Below are 14,321 nucleotides of genomic sequence, written 5' to 3'. Positions count from 1 at the left end.
TTTACAAGAACTTAAAATGAGAAAGGGTAGGAAAAGGTTTACATAAGTTTGTAAATCGAGTGGAGAAGTAAGGGAAAAGAAATTACATGTTAGAGAAGAGCCAGGTTTTTAGTTGCTTGCAGAATAAATGGATGGAGCTCAGGTTCCGCAGCGGGATAGTAAGGTTATTCCAGAGACCTGTGATTTTGACATCCTGAGAGCTTTTAGCCCAGGGCTATAAGGAATTCCACCATTCCTAGCACTATCCTTTTCACTCCTGGCAGCAGTGAGAGCATGCTTTGAGAGAGAGGCTGCACAGGCTGAGGGATGGGAAGGGAGGGAAAGAGAGAGGCTGCACGGGCGATCAGCGCAGAGCATTCAGCATGCCGGCTGGTGCTAAAAACCGCTTTTGCGGTTTGTAAAAGGGGGAGGGGGGTTAATTTCCCAAACTCCATATAAATAAACCTTACATTTGTAACTTTTTATCATCATTTAACCAAAAAGAAGTACATTAGGAAAAGCTTTTGGACGGTCATGACTGAAGCACGCTATTGATGGTTTTTGTATCATAGTGTTGCATCATTTGCCCATCCTTTTACTGTAATCATAGCTTCTAAGAGAAGTCCAGGTTTAACTCTGCCATCATGTTTTAAAAATATCTTCGCTGAAGTAGTGTGAGAGATAGGAAAATGGTTTGCTTGGACCCGGTGGACACCCAAAAAAGTTCTGACACAGACTTCTGGCCCAAGAGAAATTAATCTCCATTCCATCACAGTTAGATTCATTCCAAAGCATATTTCAAAAGAAGGAATAAAACAAGATTGTTGAAATCACTTTTATTCTAATCGTAGTCAAAGAATTACTCATAAAGGGAGATGAGGGCATAACGATGGGAGCACACATCACAATCAAATTCCTACCTCTCGGCACAACTCACCCCTCCACTGTCCATGCCTGTAGGTAGCTGGTGGAGGCAAACTTTAGGGGCTGAGGTAGTATAATAGCTACCTGAGACACAAAAACGGATTCCACTGTTTCACACAGTAAGCTTGATGAGAGAAGGATCTCAAAAACCTCTCCAAGGTAGGGAAAACGAGAGGGCATTCTCTAAAGTTGAAAGGGGATAGATTCTGTACAAACGTAAGGAAGTTCTTCTTCACCCAGAGAGTGGTGGAGAGCTGGAACACTCTTCCGGAGTCTATTGTAGGGGAAAACACCCTCCAGGGTTTCAAGACTAAGCTGGACAAGTTCCTGATAAACTGGGACGTATGCAGGTGAGGCTGGACTCATTTAGAGCACTGGTCTTTGACCTGGGGGCCACCGTGTGAGCTGGGCACGATGAATCACAGTTCTTATGTTCTTAATGTGGAATCAAGATTATACTGGTTCCACGTTTTTACCTTCGATCCTAAAAAACTTCTCAGAATGTATTTCCAATTTTTAACTACAACTTCTTCTTAGATCAATGCTTGAAATGAATGAATGAGAAAGTGGTCAGGATGGATGTCGGCGAGATAGAGGGGAATCGCCTTGAAAAAGCAGAAAGTAAAACATGTTGGCTTTCTCCCCAGCTTTCAAAGTCGCAAAGCAGAGTGGGGATAGGTCCTAATAAGATTGGTGAACACTATTTATTACACAAAAATCCTTTATTCATCAAATAATTGAACAATTCAAACTCAATGAGTCGACATGTACATGTTTCAGCCTCAACCGGCCTGCCCCAGGAGTCTTAAGAGCCTTGTGGGTGAAACAAACGCACAAACTTCCTTAATGATGATAAATATATTGGTCCTATGAAACCTAACACATGCAGGGATCAAAACTTGTTCTCGGTATTGATCCCTGCATGTGTTAGGTTTCATAGAACCAATATATTTATCATCATTACGGAAGTTTGTGCGTTTGTTTCACCCACAAGACTCTTAAGACTAAACTAAGACTCCTGAGGCAGGCCGGTTGAGGCCGAAACATGTACATGTCGAGTCATTGAGTTTGAATTGTTTAATTTTTTGATGAATAAAGGACTTTTGTGTAATAGTGTTCACCAATCTTATTAGTTCATTAATTTAAAGCATTGATCTAAGAAGAAGTTACAGTTAAAAATTGGAAATTCCTTCTGAGAGGTTTTTCAGGATCAAATACAGAAACGTGGAACCAGTATAATCTTGATTCCACATTGCAATTGAGCATGAATCAAATAGGTTTCTGAGATTCTTCTCCTCTCATCAAGCTTACTGTGTGAAACAGTGGAATCCATTTTTGTGTCTGAGATTTCAGTTTGTTCCACTTATCATCTAATTTTTAGAATAGTATAACAGCCACCCATCTTTCTTTCTCCTCCTTTGCCCTCTGGGCCTCATCATTGCTTCTATTTTCAAAGGCATTTTAAGTGTTTAGGATTTGCTCAGTAGCTGTCTTTTTTGGGGGAGTTGTCATTTTGTGTTTTCCTTTCAAAGGACTGCTGTTTATTTCATTTAGGGAGAAATCATTTCAGGGGAGGGCTTGTTCTTTTGGGATGAGACCAGGCCAGGACTCTTGACAACTCATCCTCGGGATCACTGATCTGCCTCGGTTCCAGTTAATTGTAAACGCCCATACGCCCATCTAGGTGTCATCGAAGCCAATACACTGACACCTTTTACCCAATGTGTGGCGGCAGCCAAAAAAAGCAAACAAGTTCTAGGAATTATTTAAAAAAGGGGATGGTTAACAAGACTAAGAATGTTATGCCTCACCTGGAAGCAATTCTGGTCACCTTATCTCAAGAAAGATATAGCGGAACTAGAAAAGGTTCGAAGAAGAGCGACCAAGATGATAAAGGGGATGGAACTCCTCTCATATGAGGAAAGACTAAATGGTTTAGGGCTCTTCAGCTTGGGAAAGAGACAGCTGAGGGGAGATAGGATTGAAGTCTACAAAATCCTGAGTGGTGTAGAACGGGTACAAGTGGATCGATTTTTCACTCCGTCAAAAATGACAAAGAGTAGACACAGTTGATGAAGTTGCAGAGAAATACTTTTAAAACCAATAGGAGGAAATATTTTTTTTCATTCAGAGAATAGTAAAGTTCTAGAACGTGTTGCTAGAGGATGTGGTGTTAACGTAGCTGGTTTAAAAAAAAAAAGTTTGGACAAATTCCTAGAGGAAAAGTCCATAGTCTGCTTTTCACACAGACAGAAGTGAATCCAAATATACAACTGTTCCAGAACTTAAGGAGTTTGATCAGTACTAGAAGTATGGTTACCTATGGACTCCATGTCATATGATAGGCTGACACAAAGAACGGATCCCAAAAAGATGAATAAATTACTTTTTTGCTTAAATGTTTAAAATGTCCTTAAAACTACCCGACATAGGCCATGTTTTGCCCAAGCAAGGGCTGCATCAGGGGTAATCTTGTTAAAATCAAATATAAAAAACAAAGAACACACATATGAACTTTAAACAATCAAACGGGATCCAAATGATATTTATGTAAGTGAGTAGTGACATTGAAATATCCATACGAGTATATGTGAACATGCCTTTTAACATGAAACAAGTGCAATATAACACAAAAGATTACAGAGCCATTAAATTTGTAATGTGTGTCATTTACTTTTTTATTATGAGTATAGTTCTTCGTTATGATGATTTAATTTTATGTAATCTTTTGTGTTATATTGCACTTGTTTCACTAAAATGCATGTTCATATACCATGTTACCAGACATCTGGGAAAATCCAGACATGTCCTCTTTTTCAAGAACTGCCAGGGTGCCCAGACAGCTTTTGAAAAATGGGGGAGTCTGTCCGGGTTTAGCCGTTTATCCCGACTCCCCCATCTATTTCTTCAGCTCCCTTCCTTCCCTGCCTCCTCCAACTTCCAATGCTGCTTCCCCTCATGATCTTTCTATCCCCTGATTCTCTCTCCTACCTCCTCTCCAGCCGGTCGCTGTAATCTAATCTTTGGGCAGCAGCAGCAATAATGAGGTGAGCCTTTTACTGCTGGCCTACCCCGAAAGCTGCCTCTTTGCAGCAACTTCCTGTTCCCACATAGGCCGGAATTGCAGAGAGACGCTTCAGGAGCAGGCTGGCAGTAGCTAGCTCACCTCATTGCTGCTGTCACCAGTTGCCTAAAGATAAAATTACAGCAGCCAGCTGGGGAGGAGGTAGAAGAGGGAGTCGAGGGATAGAAGATTGTGAGGGGAAGCAGCATCGGAGGTCAGAGGAGAGAGAGGGGCTGGAGAAACAGCATAGAGGGAGGGAGAGGGGCTGGAGAAACAGCAGGGAGTGAAAGGAGGAAGCAGTTGCATAGTAAGGGGGGTGAGGAGGCGGTCTGCCCTGGGTGCCATGTTGGTAGGGGTGCCAGCACCCCTCCTCCTCTCCGCCCCCCGGTCTTTCCATTCCTCCCCTCCACGTGTGTGTCTCTCCTTCCCTTCCCCCATATCTGTAGTTGAAGTTGTTGTTCACGATGGTCAACAATGTGCTCTGCGCAATCCCGTTGGCTCTCCCACTGATGTCACTTTTGGGTGCCGCTCATAGGAAGTGACATCAGAGGGAGAGCCAACGGGGTCGAGAGGAGCACATTGTTGATTGCCACAAGCAACAACTTCAACTAGAGGTTCGAGGGAAGGGAAGGGGGGCAGGTGGGATCAGAGGAGTAGATCATGGAAGGAGCGGGGGAGGGCAGAAATGAGGGAGCAGGAAGAGATGCTACTGTCCTCACCATGCCACTGGGAGGGAGGGGGACTGGAGAAACATCATGGAGGGAGGGAGCGATGGTTGAAGAAGCATTATGGAAAGGAGAGAGTGCAGGAGAAAAGAGCATGGAGTACGGTAGTGCTGGATGGGAGGGGAGAGACAAACAGCAGGAGGAGAGGTTGGAAGGAGAGAGAGTGGCACCTATGGGGGGGGAGTTGGAGGGAGAAAGAAAGAAACACCCACAGGAGAGGGAGGCTAGAAGGAGAAAGAGATGGAGAGGCACCCTGTTGGAGGGTTGGAGGAAGAGAGAGAGAGAAGCACTAAAAGGATACAGGTGATGGGAAGGGGGACCAAGGAAATGGATGGAGTGTGGGTGAGGTTGTGGGTGGAGTGTGGGTGGGGTCATGTGGCCTCTCTTTTTGTCTTCACAAATATGCTAACCCTAATATATATGGATATTTCAATGTCACTACTCACTTATATAGACAGCATTTGGATCCCTTTTGATCGTTTATAGTTAATTTGCATGTTCTTTGTTTTTTAGGTTTGGTTTTAGCAAGATTACCCCTGATGCAGCCGTTGTTTGGGCAAAACTACCACGCTGGGTAGTTTTAAGAACATTTTAAGCATTTTGAACAAAGAAGTCATTTATACATCTATTTGGGATCCATTCTTTGTGTCTGCATTGCCGTCTATTTACTAAGCCTATATTTTGGACCTTCAATATGAATGGGCTGAGCCAGTCCTGGTTTTAAACCAGTGCATTTCCAATTTTTATCAGAAACGCAGGGCAGTATCCCTAGAGGCAAATAAAGACAACCAAACTGATTCAACCTGTTGAGAGCACAAGGAACTGGAGAGAAATTCCAATATAAAACAGAAAGTTTGTGAGACGGAGATTAAGGCAGTCAATTTAGTGCCATTGGCACCTTGTGCTAATTACAGCTGATTTTGCGGCTTTGTGAGGTAACCCTGCAGCTGACATTGTGCAAACAGGGAGGCAAGAAGACGGGATGGAAAGGAAGGAATGAAAAATGCCTCTGCTATGGATCAATGTGTGACAGGAGTGTGAGGGTGCAGATAATGAGGGAAGAAGGAAGCTTTAAATTATCTTTCAACCACATTGAATCAGTTGGTTCCCAAAGAGGTCCATTGCCAGCAGTGGACTTCACGTTGTGAACATACATTTTTCATTACTAAGGATTATGGGACGCAAGAGAAATCAGCCAGTGTTTCAAAGAGACTAAGCCTTGGAACTGGGCACCGGGATTGTCTCCTGCCACTGCACGGGTTCCAGATGCTAGTTTGGAACCTCTTTCTTGCTCAAGGTGAAACAGGGTCATGGAATTGTCCCAGCAGCAATTGTGGGTGAGGAGACCAGGGTACTTCTGCCGTGGTGCACACCGACACACAAAGAGAATGCAAGTCTAGAGGAAGACCCTATCCCCGCATAATTCATCTTCATTTATGGAGATAAGCATCCAGCCAGAGGTCTCCAGACTTCTTCAGGGACCTGTGGGAGAAAAGAAGAGAGAAGTCACAAGTGGCTGTTTTTTAAACATAAACAAAGCGAAGACTGCAGAGATGATGAACAGATATGCCAAGTCTTGGTCCTGGTTTTTAACCTGAAGAAAACCATTCTTTTTAAAAAAAAATTTTTTTATTGATTTTATTAAATATATAAAATGTCCAACAATTATACATTCAAAAATTCAATCAACAGCACTTACATACTTGCTAATTACTGAATCCATTTACCCAACCCTCCCTCCCTCCCTGCCTGGATGTGTGTGGAAACCAGTAAAAATAAGATTGAATCTGGTAGGTAGATTACGAATCCTTAAGGAGTTTAACAAATGAATCCAATGGCCTCCAAATTTCTTTAAAATTCTTGATTTTACCTGACTGCTAATTTGAGCCAGTTGTGCAGTTGAGGGAAGAGCAGTGAAATCACCCGTCCATTTTGCTCCGCAGCCAAGCCACGCACCCCCCCCCCCCGAGAACCATTCTTTAGATACGAATGTTTTATTGACTTTGATTAAAGACTTGGTATTTTTGATCATCATCTCTGCAGTCTTCTCTTTGTTTTCATTGTACAATTAGAGTTTTCTTTAGTTTGACTTTTGTGTTCTGTAAACATATCCACACAGAGCTAGAGGCGTCCAATTCTAAGCTAAGTGACAATGACCATGCAGCAAAATGTCTCTCTGAGATTGGAGAAGGAACGACAGTTTCATAGCCCCATTTAAGATGTAGATTGCACCAAAATACAAAGTCCTTTAATTTCAACAAGGACAATGGTAGGGGAAGAAAGGGCTGAGACAATGACAGCAGCAGTGCCTGAAAACTTCTGCCGAAGAGGGGCATTTTCAAAAAGGACGACTTGGACGTTTCCCACCAAATGTCCAAAGTCGGAAGCACAGAAACGGGACGTCCAAATAATTTTTCTTTTTCGAAAATCATCTACTTGGATGTCTTGTCCACCAAAACTTCTAGACGGCCAGGATGTCTAACTTTATTTATCATTTTTTATCACAAAAATGTCCAAGTTAGAAATGTCCAAATCGGCACCATTTAGACATGGGAGGGGCCACCATTCTAATGAACTGACCATATAGATATGCCAACAGAGCAGTGGGGCATCTTAGAGGGCACTGCTGTGAACTTCACATAAAAGGTGCCAGATATACATCTCACCATATTCCCCCTTATAATTTATGGTGAGCCCTCCAAAACTCCCTCAAAACCTACTATACCACCCCCATAGCCCTTATGGCTGTAGGGTTTTGGTGGCCTCGCACTTTCCACCAAAAATGTAGTGGTTAGAGTAGCTTATGGGTTTGGGTCCTCCTCACTATGGTTCACGACCCCATCCACCAGATTACTTAAGACCCCTGGGCGATGCTTTACTAGGCTTTTCTATTCCAAGTGCTGTTATTCTAGAGACAGGTATGTACTCTTTCATTCACATTTTTGTGGGGTGGGAGGGGTCACTGAGCATTGGGGGAGTGTGGGGGTGTTATACTTTCATCTATCCAGTGGTCATCCAATCAGTTTGGGTACCTTTGTGGCACTTAGGTTCTTCTATAACAGGTCTAACTCCAAACGTCCAGGGTGTTTTGCAAAAAGTTTGATTATCCCCCAGAAGATGTCCAAGTCCAGCCCACTCATAACACACCTCCTTGAACTCTGGATGTACAGCAGATGAAATGTCTCGTTAGATGTCCAAGAAAATGATTCGATTATTGGCACTTGGAAGTCCTGGCAATTAAGTCATCCAAGTGCCAACTTAGTCGGCTTTTTGGACATTTTAATTTTTGGATTAAGTTCCTATAAGGCTTTTTCATTGTGCTATAGAAGCATTGGATATGGCTACTGAATGTTCCCAGAGTAAAACTGAAGAAGAGATAAGGAAACTAGGACAGGTTGTGTAACCAGCTGGCACTGACCTGATAGAGGTCTCAGCAATCTAACGGGCAGGTGGTCTTACTGGCACCACCTGCTGCTGGTTGAATAAAGAATTTCTGTGATAGAGTATCTCTTACGTCACGATGTCTTTGAATGCCTTCAGGATAGGTTTCTCCTCATAATTCACATCATATTTGCTGCACAGAGATTTCACCAAGGGGGCAATCTTGTGGTAATTGTGACGTGGCATTGTGGGAAAGAGGCTGGAAAAGAGAGGTGAAAGCAATGAGAACAACTGCAGTGGCTGACCGTGGTTAGGGAGGGAATATCGGTGACGGGATAACCACGCGCCAGACGCCAGCGCGCTGACAATCCAGTGCCGACAATTTGGCGCAAGACAGAAGCGCGCGGGGGAAAAAGTAATTTTTAAAGAGCGACGGGGAGTTTGGGGTGGCAACCCCCCCAATTTACTGGTTAGTGTTCGCGCTGCCATTGTGGGGGGATGTGGGGGAGGAAACCCCCCCATTACAGAGAAAATGGAACTTTTCCCAAAAAAAATCAGAAAAAGTTCCGTTTTCGCTATAATGGAGGTTTCCAGCCCCCCGAACCCCCTTCCAACAGCAGCGCGAACACTAACCAATAAAGTGGGGGGGGTTGCTCTTTAAAAATTACTTTTTCCCCCGTGCGCTTCTGTCTTGCGCTGAATTGTCGGCTCTTGATTGTCAGTGCGCTAGCGTCTTGCGCGCCACTGACTATGAACCGGGAATATCCTGTCTTCTTCCACTGAGTAAAGTAACTCAGTAGCTCTGCTTCCGAATCCACACATTCAACTGTTAGGCTTATCTTCACTATGGGCTAGATTCACTAAGCAAATCGATCGTATACTGATCGGTTTGCGAGCCCTTTGCGACCCGATTCACTAACCTGCGTCCTGATCATCCTCCAATCCGCGCATGCAAATGAGAGAAATCGGCATGCAAAGCAGGAAGGACGCGATTCACTACACTTTCCGACTGGCTGGACGATCCTAAAGCAAGCGACTGGTGGGAGAAGAAGGTTTGGGACTGGTCCCCAGCAGTCGCTTCTTCAGTTGATCGGCCAGCCCAGTCGGATCAAGAAGTTTGTTTTGTGAATCGTGTCCCTGCCTACTTTGCATGTGTTTCTCCTCATTTGCATGCACGGATCGCAAGAGAGGTTAGTGAATGGGGCCCGAGGAAAATCTGGTTGCAAAGGGGTCGCAAATTGATCCGTACACGATCGGTTTGCTTTGTGAATCTAGCCCTAAAGGGTGGGGGTTGGGGGGGGGGAACCTCAGAATACAGAGCCTTCTGCACAGTTAATCCGTGTCGCATGATTCAGCAAAAGTGCCGATTTTGGCTCATACAGTCATTGGCAAAAACCCCTCTTATTTATTCCTCTTTTATTTTTTCTTCATTCATTTATTTCTGCAATACTTGGTAGCCTTTTTATCTTACTTATATTCCTTTAAAATTCTTTTTTATTTTTCTGCTCATTTTACCAGCTACATTATATCAATTCATGGAACCGTTCATCCAACAATTGCAACAAAGTAACTTATCTTGTTATTTGATGCTCCGGCCACTCCATTTGAACGGTGTCAGGTCAAAAGGGCGCCGGGACAAAGGTGCGCGCAGACAACTGAGCGCAACGTGGAGGCGCGTGCCGAAGAAAATGACTGTTTTAAAGGTCTCCGACGGGGTGTGTGTAGGGGGAACCCCCCCACTTTACTTTATACAGATTGTGCCGCGTTGTGGGGGGTTTGGGGGGGTTGTAACCCCCCACATTTTACTGAAAACTTCACTTTTTCCCTAAAAAACAGGGAAACAGTTAAGTTTCCAGTATAATGAAGGCGGTTATAACTCCCCAAACCCCCACAACGCCGCCGCGATCTGTATTAAGTAAAGTGTGTGGAGGGGGTTCCCCAACAAAACCCCCCGTCGGAGTACCTAAAAACACTCTTTTTCTTCGGCGCGCGCTTCCGTCTTGCGCTCAGTTGTCGGCGCGCGCCTTTGTCTTCGGCGGTTTTGTCTATGAACTCGTTTGAACACAGAAGTTTCACACTTGCAATGACTTTTTTCATGCGTCTGTTTCCAAGTTTAGGACTTTAGAATGGGGACTGAGAGAATGTCTGTGCCGCTGAAAACTAAGCCAAGCCGACGTGGCCAGCGTTTCGCAGGTCATTTCTTCCCTCTGCTACTTCAGGGCAACTTATATTTGGCATATTTCATTTCTCACATCCATTCTGGTCGTTGGAGTGTTCAGACAGTGGCAAAATGGCGAAAGCGTATTCTGAGGTTCCCCCCCCTCCCCTTAGGTCAGATTAAATTAAATTAAACTAACCTAAAACTTAAATAAATCAAAAATTGAAATACTGTTAAATATGCCCTGGAGTAAATCAATAAGGAACAGGACTGCTCACTAGTGGAGTTATATATTTTGATTAGAAAACAAAGAATGTAAATTAAAGAGCTAAGGCCGGTACTGGATAGACTTCCACGGTCTGTGTCCCATAAGTGATGATTTAGTGTAGGATTGGGCTGGGGAGGGCATCGATGGGAACTCCGCTAACTTGGAACATGAGAATGTTACTGGCCAGACTTTAGGGTAGATATCCTGCAAACAGGATGGTTGGATAGGCTGGAGTGAGCTTGGATGGCAACTTCAGCATTTGGAAACAGGTGGACTTTACAGTCTATGACCCAGAAATATCAAAGAGACAAGTTAATTTAATCATGTATTTGTAATGGGTATAACTAATGGGTAGACTGGATGGACTGTTCAGGTCTTTATGTGCCGCCAGTTTTCTATGTTACTATGGTATTGGACCACTAGGTCGGACATCATATTAACTTATTGCACAGTAAGTTGTAGAACCAGAACTTTCTCTCTGATAGTCATTACTGGAACGCAAGGCTGTTGGGATTATGTCAGGCCAAGGACTATTCAATTTATAGAAAACTGTTAAAAACCTGGATGTTTTCCTCTGTTTTGCCCCATAACTGAAGATCTGTGATGATTTGTCAATTCGCTTTATTTTAATGTCTGTGTTTATTTCACCAATGCTTTTATTTCTGTAATCTGCTTTGGCTGGTTAATGAATGAAAGAGGCAGAATATATAGACTTAAATGAAAGGGTAGAGAAATAGAGAAGGAAATTCTGAAAAGACAGAGACAGGAAGGCAGGATAGGGAAAGAAAGAGATGAGAGAGAGCATTGGAGGGAGTTACTCACTGGTGCTCAATTTGGAAGTTCAGGTGTCCGCTGAACCAGTCATTGAAAAAGGATTGTTCAATGTTACATGTAGCTGCCAACTGCAGAGACAAGAAGCAAATGCAGGGAAGTTATGCTGAAAATCTCAGGTCTGTCTGCTTGCTTGTTTATATTTATTAAGATTTTTTTTTTAAAAAAAACTTTATTTAGTTTTTAATGCCAACAAAAAGTGCAATACAATTTACATACAAATAATAATAATAATAATCAAATAAGCACTTATAAACAATCAGAATCTATACAAAAGATAAAAATTCCTTCCCCCATCCATCATTACCATCAGGAATAATACCAAAACAAAAGATATACCCCCCTCCCCCCCCCCCGGATGTGTGAGTGCAATACAATGGAAAATAAAGATAAATAATAATAATAATAACAGTTTATATACCGCAGGACCGTGAAGTTCTATGCGGTTTACAATGAATTAGAAGATTCTACAAATTGAATGGAACATTCATAGTTAGAGATTAGTGGTTAACAGTTTACGGGATCAGATTTTTTGGGGGTGAGATTGTGATGGGGTTGATTGTGCAGATTCGTTACCTAGGTACTTCAAGAACAGGTATGTTTTTAGATAAAGGGCAAGTATAACATATCTACAAAAGACGTCAATGGACCCCAAACCAATTTGAATATCTTATTATGCCCCAGCAAGTCAGCATTCATTTTCTCATACTTATAAGTTAAGCATAAGCTCGCCCACCAGAAAGGAAAACATTTTACTGACCTAAGCGGTTTACAGTGTAACGATTGAATACTGAAAGGAAATCCATTGCACATATTCTAATCTGGAAATAGGACATTTTTCAACAGCATATCCACCAGAAGGTGTAATCTAAGTGAGAGGCTGATTTCCAATTCTTGAGAATGTGCATGATAGCAGTGGCGAACATAGTGTCACTCAGCTTTGAAGGGCATTTAGAGTTGGCAAAGCAGGACTGCTGAGAGCGAAACATGACTATATCAAAAGTAAGATCTGAGTTGCACGCAGAATGGACGGGTAGCACTACAGTGGAACAACATATGATCTATAGAAACATAAAACTGACGGCAGCAAAGGGCCATGGCCCATCCAGTCTGCCCACAACAATGACCCACCCCTACCTTCCTCTATGAAGAGATCCCACGTGCCAATCCCATTTTTTCTTAACATCTGGCACGCTGCTGGCCTCAATTACCTGCAGTGGAAGATCATTCCAGCGATCAGTCACTCTTTCGGTGAAGAAATATTTTATGGTGTCACCATGAAATTTCTCACCCCTGATTTTCAACAGATGCCCTCTCGTTGCCGTGGGCCCCCTGAGAAAAAAGAGATCTTCTTCCACCTCGATACAGCCCGTGACATATTTGAACGTCTCAATCATGTCTCCCCTCTCTTTGCGTTCCTCGAGTGAGTATTGCTGCAACTTGTCCAGCCGTTCCTCATACGGCTCCAAGACAGTGCCAGCATTTAGGATCGGGTCTCACTTGAGCTTTCCACATTCAATGAGGGCTCCATACCGCTTGCCACATAACAAAATACAGGGATTGCGACACTCTAGATGAGAGTAGTGGGCGATTGGTTTTAGTCCAGTATAGTTTCCAGTCAAAGTCCGAGATGTTGCTGAACCTATCCTGCTCTGTATGTTAAGTATGTAAACCAGTGTGTCAGAAACTTTTTAAGCTGCATGCCTTCGAGACCTAAATGCCCTTTTTAGGGCTACATAGTTTTATTCTACTTTTAGATACCCTCCCTTTGGTTCTTTCCCTATATGTTCTCTTTCTTCTATCCTTCTTCCCTTTTTTGTTCCTGTTTGTTTTTGTATCGGTTTTAAATGTGTTAAATAATGATTATTGTTTTAAAGGATGTATAGTTACCCCATATATGTTTTTAACATAATGTTCACCGCCTAGAAGGCCAATTGGGCGGTTTCTAAAATTTTTAAATAATCACATCGACATCTGCACACGCACGGATGTTCTCCAGCCGCGGCCCTGAGCCTCCTATTACTGCTAGTAAGGGGGGGAGGGGGAGGGTGGTGCTGTAGAAGGATAGGTAAGGAGAAGGAACAGAGGTGCTGGTGAGGAAGAGAGGTGCCGACTGACTGTCGCCGCCAGAGGCATATCCTGTAAGCAGTCAGATGGCCTCATTGTTTCTCCTCCTCGCCGGCATTTCAGGGCATACCTGGAATCCTCTGGTAGAGAATGACATGGGAAAAAATTCTGTCCCCGTCCCCGGACCACCATCCTCTGCACCGCCCCGTCCCTGCTGTCTCTTTCACTGCCCCATCACCGTCCCCATCTTCAGCGTCTTCTCCTCTCCACCCCCCTATCCCCAGCGGTCCAGCAGCTCCCTCCCACCAGCTAGCCATGCATTTCCCTCCCTCCCTCCTTTTTCCTTACCTTTTCTTCTTGAAACTGGCGATTTCTATAAGGCTACGAGCTGTATTACAGCCGGAGCCTTGAAGTCGCGTCGGGTTGCCTGCTAGAAAAGTCTCCTCCGATGCAACCGGAAACAGGAAGTTGCGTCAGAGGAGACGTTTTCCAGCAGGCAACGCGACGCGACTTCAAGGCTCCGGCTGTAATACAGCTCGTAGCCTTATAGAAATCGCCAGTTTCAAGAAGAAAAGATAAGGGAAAAGAAGGGAGGGAGATGCATGGACGGCTGGCGGGAGAGAGTGGGCTGCCGGATCGAACCCTCGTTCACCGCGCGTTCACTACTTGTTCACCGCCCCGCGCTACCATTCACCGCTCCATGGGGCGGTGAATGGCCTTGTCCCCGAACTCGTGGTGACCTTTTTTTTTTGGTCACCGTTTTGGCGGGTTACCCGCGGCTAACCACGGGTAACAACCACCATGTCATTCTCTATCCTCCGGGGCACAGAGTTTACGATACACTGATGTCAACTAATAAGAAATTACTTAATGCTAATTTAGGGAAAAGTTACCAAACCTATCCTGTTATTAGAACCATCATCC

At 43.8% G+C, this 14,321-nt stretch overlaps 1 protein-coding gene across 1 annotated transcript in view; it reads right to left on the bottom strand.

Annotated features, from left to right (window-relative positions):
• Positions 1-4,866: 4,866 nt before the first annotated feature.
• The window catches only part of FADS2 (fatty acid desaturase 2), a 51,100-nt gene continuing 41,645 nt past the window's right edge, over positions 4,867-14,321 (bottom strand). The window contains exons 10-12 of the mRNA XM_033928648.1: positions 11,322-11,401; positions 8,207-8,332; positions 4,867-6,174 (exon numbers count right to left, since the gene is read on the bottom strand). Of these exons, the coding sequence (XP_033784539.1) occupies positions 6,123-6,174; positions 8,207-8,332; positions 11,322-11,401 (258 nt within the window). The 3' untranslated portion in view covers positions 4,867-6,122. The remainder of the gene's footprint in view (positions 6,175-8,206; positions 8,333-11,321; positions 11,402-14,321) is intronic.

The sequence above is a fragment of the Geotrypetes seraphini genome, chromosome 19, assembly GCF_902459505.1.
Source record: "Geotrypetes seraphini chromosome 19, aGeoSer1.1, whole genome shotgun sequence".
Classification (NCBI taxonomy): Eukaryota; Metazoa; Chordata; class Amphibia; order Gymnophiona; family Dermophiidae; genus Geotrypetes; species Geotrypetes seraphini.
This window is presented reverse-complemented; position numbering and strand designations above follow the sequence as displayed.